The sequence below is a fragment of the Gadus macrocephalus genome, chromosome 14 (assembly GCF_031168955.1).
Source record: "Gadus macrocephalus chromosome 14, ASM3116895v1".
In the NCBI taxonomy this organism is placed as follows: Eukaryota; Metazoa; Chordata; class Actinopteri; order Gadiformes; family Gadidae; genus Gadus; species Gadus macrocephalus.
This window is the reverse complement of record NC_082395.1, coordinates 4,667,622-4,672,950: the sequence shown is the minus strand read 5'-3', so window position 1 is coordinate 4,672,950 and position 5,329 is coordinate 4,667,622. Positions and strand designations below refer to the sequence as shown.

At 47.3% G+C, this 5,329-nt stretch overlaps 1 protein-coding gene across 1 annotated transcript; it reads right to left on the bottom strand.

The window, feature by feature from the left end:
• Positions 1–1,278: 1,278 nt before the first annotated feature.
• On the bottom strand, positions 1,279–4,937 carry LOC132472396 (aurora kinase-like). The gene is made up of 8 exons (XM_060072001.1): positions 4,386–4,937; positions 3,964–4,299; positions 3,787–3,881; positions 3,630–3,677; positions 3,216–3,440; positions 2,820–3,018; positions 2,004–2,183; positions 1,279–1,746 (listed from the first exon to the last, which is right to left on the bottom strand). The coding sequence occupies exons 1-8, from the start codon at positions 4,846–4,848 to the stop codon at positions 1,640–1,642; spliced, it is 1,653 nt and encodes a 550-aa protein (XP_059927984.1). The 5' UTR covers positions 4,849–4,937; the 3' UTR covers positions 1,279–1,639.
• Between the last annotated feature and the right edge of the window lie 392 nt (positions 4,938–5,329).

Here is a 5,329-nt window from a genome sequence, read left to right as displayed (position 1 = left end):
AAACGAAGGTAAAGGTAATGGGATGTGGTGTAAGTCAGTGATATGCGATGTAACCAAAAGTGTGGGGTGATATCAGTCATGGAAACAACCAAACAAACGCCTAACGTCAGCTGAGGAGAGGCGTGCCTGGGTGTTGGCACGGCAGGCTTTTTCTACCCTCGCCAATCAGCAGGTTCATTGCACACACCTGAGACCTGCACACAAGAAAGGGCGGGGACAGAACAGGCAAGCAGCACAAATGGGCGGAGCCTCGAGAGACCCGCCTGGGTCGTTACACTACCCTAAATGAAACAACCATCCTTCGAACATCAAGAATGATTCAACCCGGTAACAGGTTATTTCATGCACATGCTCACGTAAATTGATCGATGGAATCGTGTCCCAGAGCACGAAATGTTAACCCATACATTTTGAATGGGAGCGTTTCTGGGACTTCTTCGTGCTACACAGAAGAACGATAAATTAACCCATGGATTATAAATGGGAGTGTTTCTCTGACTGTTTCGTGGAATGACATTAGAATGACATTTAAACCAATCCATTTCAATCTTGAGATTTTTTCCCGACTTCAGAAGGGGGGGTCTGGCTGTGCTGTGCGGCCTCTATTTATGGATACGTCAAAACAACACTCCAATTTTTGCAGCAAAAAACAAACAAAGATGTTCTGCCGAGGCATGCCATGACCCTCATATGTGAGAGGTTATTATTCAAGCTTGGTGTGAATTGATTATTTCTGTTGTTAAGTGCATAACAAGCAGTGCATTTAATAATTGTTTGGAGGGTGGAATCTATCTGAGTTATCTAAATTATAAACCACATTATTGATCGTGCAGTGTTCAGAAGGGAATAATAACTATTGTGTCAAAAGGGAGTCAAAATCAAAATAGGTTTAATTTTACATTGGACAATATTGTTCATTGTCCATTGTGCATGAAAACATTTTGCATACAAACCCTTGAAAACAAGGAGACAATGTCTGATTTAGCAAATTGTACAAAAGAGTCTTTCACAAAAAAACAAAAAGTGAATCATGAAACTCATTTGCATCATAATATTAACCAAAGCAACAAAGCACAAGGACAGTCTTAATGACAGAGGTCAACAAATCCCCAAATCTTTCACACACATACACACACCAGTCTGTATTTTTTTCTGTGACGTCATATGGCAATGTCTCCAATGTTGAGTCTTGTCACTAGTCTTACTAGGCTAGTCTAACACCACTTGAGTCAATATTCTACTAGTTTTTGCAAACAGGCGACTCCTTATGAAGTCGAAATGTTTTGAGGCTATTTATGTAAAACAGGAAAGGCAAAGCCCTGTTCATTTTGAAGAATAATGACACGTAAGCAGAGTGTAAACCACCTATATTCAAAATTGCCACACGTTTTGCGACTAATATTAACATCCTACTTTTGACAAGTAGGCCTTATATTTTTCGAACATCTTGCATATATCAACTTTTTCGGATAATTAATAGCCGTATGAAGTAAATTGCAGTGGAAATCATGGATTCCAAAAAACGTTTTGCAAAATGTAACATAATTATCTCATCAGGCGTATTAATCCCCATAAGTTAGAGACATTCTTGTTGAAGGAAGACAGTTCCATAGCTTAACAGCTTATGTAGGGGTCCAGGTCATAAACGACGTGCCCCCCGCAGCCAGGGATGGAGCAGCAGGCTCTGCAGCAGCGGTCGGCCCAGAGCTCGCTTGGAAAGGCACCTCTTCAGAAAGTCCTTGCAGTCTGGAGAGGATACGAGCCGCGTTACAATATGTACACCTGGCTGTGTGTCAGGATGCATGGCTTTATGTTGTTCATGTGTGCGTGTGTTTTGTAAGGATGCTTGCTCCAATGCGAGATCATGCTGTTGTTTGTGTGTGCTAGGTTGTGTATGTGTGTGTGCGCTGCGCACGTTGTGTGTGTGCGAGTGCGAGTGTGTGTGCGAGTGTGTGTGCGTGCGTGCTTGTGTATGAATGCACGTGTGTGAATGTGTGTCTCACTTGGCGATATGTCACTCTCGATGCGTGGAAGCTTTTTCCAGATGATTTCGGTGCTGGTCTGGAAAGGGACGTGTCCCGTGAGCATTTCATAGAGCAGCACGCCCAACTGCCACACCGTCATCGGGTCGGCTCTGTAGGCCCCCCGGGCGTACCACTCTGGGGGGATGTGCGAGTCGGTGCCTGGTACACAACAGGGTTTGGCGTCACCACCCAGCTCCCAGGGCTTGGACAGAACAGGGCCCCCCCCACACAGGACCTCCCTCCAGTGGATGGGCCCGTCAGGTTAACGGGGGGGGGGGGGGGGGGGGGGACACTTTGACTAAGAATAAGAATTCAAAGTTAGATCAAACTATTAGTGCATATATTTCATTTTAGACCGTTTCCCTTCAGGATTTTTTTTTTCTTTTTTTTTCATACTCGGGGGGCCAGCGGGGGGGCCAACCTCTGGCCCCCATGTGATGTGGCTACGCCCCTGGACACAGCACATCGCCGTCTCTCCTTATCTCCTCATCCCCGCAGCACGCTGACCCTCGTCGACCCCCATGCCGCACCCACTACTGACTTTAGCGTTGAACACCTCAATGTACCATGTGAGCATAGTTTGGGATTATTCTTAAGAAATTGTTTCAGTACCGTATGAGATCTACTTTGTGGGATCTCTTTGAGCGGATTTTTTATTGATTTATGTTTTTCAAAAGCTGCCCTCTTCTACTCTTTTCTGCTCCCTTCAAACCCTTGAAAGACCCCAGATGTCGCTATGGTGGTGAATCAAACCATATTTTATAGCCAGAGCAAATTTGAATTTAAAAAGCTCACCGTCAAACTCTAAATACACCTCGTTGTTGTGGAGGCAACCGCATCCCAGGTCTATGATCCGGACCCGGGGCGTGTCGGAGCCTGTCTCCACCAGGAGGTTTTCAGGCTTGATGTCGCGGTGCAGCACGCCTCTGGAGTGGAGCCCTTGGATTCCTTCCACCACTTGGTGCAGAATCATCTGATACAGAGGGAAAGCACACACACACACACACACACACACACACACACAGACACACACACACACACACACACACACACACACACACACACACACAGACAAGTCATCCTTCTGAACACAGGTAAATACACCTGAACACACAACTATTTGGATGTATCTTTCCCATGAAGACCCATGAAGGCTGAACTGAACCCCCATCCAGGCTGACCCCCACACACCTTGGCTTCCTGCTCCTGCAGCGTGCTCCCCTTGCTCCTCATGTAGGCGAGTAGATCGACAGAGGCGTCGGGTCTCTCCTGCACCAGGAGCAGCTCCTGGTCCAGCTGGAACCAGTCGAGCAGGAGGACAACTGCCCCGGGAACCTCAGGGTCCGGTTGATCTTCGGCGGCCCTCAGCATCAAAGACACTTCCAGCGGGCAGTCTGTCAGCTGCCCGTTAAGAGTCTGAAACACAGAGTGTATATAGAGTGAGCTATTCCTGGAACATTCAAACCCAGGTTGTCATGGCTATAGAGCCAAGAACAGGATTAAGGCAGACCAAAGAACAGGTTCATTGATTTAACATGTGATCGCCATCATAAGCAGAGTCATAAGATTACTGTAGATAATAACATGATGATTACAGTTACTCACCTCCCGGGTCATTTCGACCATGTCCATGGGGATATGCTTGATAGCGACCTAAGCAACAAAGACACAAGCTCACTGCTTTACTGTTTAACAGAGGATGGAGTGGATCTGACACGTGTGTGCTTACACATGGAGTGTGGTTATGTGGTGTTACTCTTACAGGCAGACGGTCCTGTCTCCGGTAGCCAGCAAAGACACTCCCGAATCCTCCTTGTCCCAGCCGCTCCAGCTCCTCGTACAGAGCTTCAAAGTCGGCTGAGACAACACAGACTGTTATTGAGTCTATCCATCCATCGTTCCATTCATCCCTTCATATCTAACCGTCCATCAGTCTGACCTGTGCTGTAGGTCGTCAGGCGGATCCTGCTGGAGGAGGTGATACAGGCAGAGCTGTGGTCGGAGCGCTCAACACCTGCAGAGGAGCTGGGACCACTGCCAGACCTGTCCGTGTCCCGGGATCCGGACGAAGAACCGGGCATCCCTGGGTCTTCACGGGCCTCAGAGGAGTCCTCTGCCTCGAGTGGATCAGACACGTATGTGCTTGCACATGGAGTGTGGTTCTGTGGTGTCACTCTCACAGGCAGACGGTCCTGTCTCCGGTAGCCGGCAAAGACACTCCCGAATCCTCCTTGTCCCAGCCGCTCCAGCTCCTTGTACAGAGCTTCAAAGACGGCTGAGATAACACAGACTGTTATTGAGTCTATCTATCCATCCATCCTTTCATTCATCCCTTCATATCTAACCGTCCATCAGTCTCACCTGTGCTGTAGGTCATCATGCAGGTCTTGCTGGAGGAGGTGATACGGGCGGAGCTGTGGTCGGAGCGCTCAACACCTGCAGAGGAGCTGGGACCACTGTCCTCTGCCTTCCCCACAGCCTCCACATGGGGAGGTTGTTTCCCGTAGCTGGTCCTCAACCTCTTGGTGGGGGTTTGGCCTTCCTCTGGATCTTCTCTGCTCCTATTCCTCTGCATCACCCCACCCTCCTCTGAAGAAGGCTCGCTGGTCCACCAGGGAGAGGTTTCTATTGTTTCCCTGAAACAATAGAAACTGAGCAATGGGTCCGGGGGTTTTCGGACCAGGGGCTGATAGGACCGCTCAGGCGGTTGATCGGCCATGATGGAAGTCTTGCCACGAATCAAGCTGAAAGTATGTATGCTCCTGTCTGGACGTTGCGATGCAATGTTGCTCTTCACGGCGTATAAATGTCTGATGCCTAACATGTCATTTGAAAATAGAAAACTGAGAAAGGTTTAGTTCTATGTTCTAAATTGCAGCTGTGATGTCATACAGCACGAAAGTCACACTTCGATTTGTGGAATGTGCATCCCATGTTCTAAACCGGCTGTTGACTGGCAACAGATAATCCACAACAATATAAAAACAATAATTGTAATGCAATTGCATTCAATATGATGATCTACACATTATAACATGCAATATATAATATAACAGATATCTTAGTTTATGTTTTAAATACAAAAACACTAGACAACCCCTCCTCCCCCGCCAGAAATAAATAGATTTATGATAGATATATGCGTGCATTTTACAGAAATTAAATAATGGCCATAGGTCGTAAACAAGTGCATATGGATGTATACGATGACCGGGGTGGTCCATAGTAACCTTGACAGTCACGTGACGTGGGAGCAGGCCCATTGAAAAGAATACGCCAAAAAGTCAAAGGCATGTGACATGTTT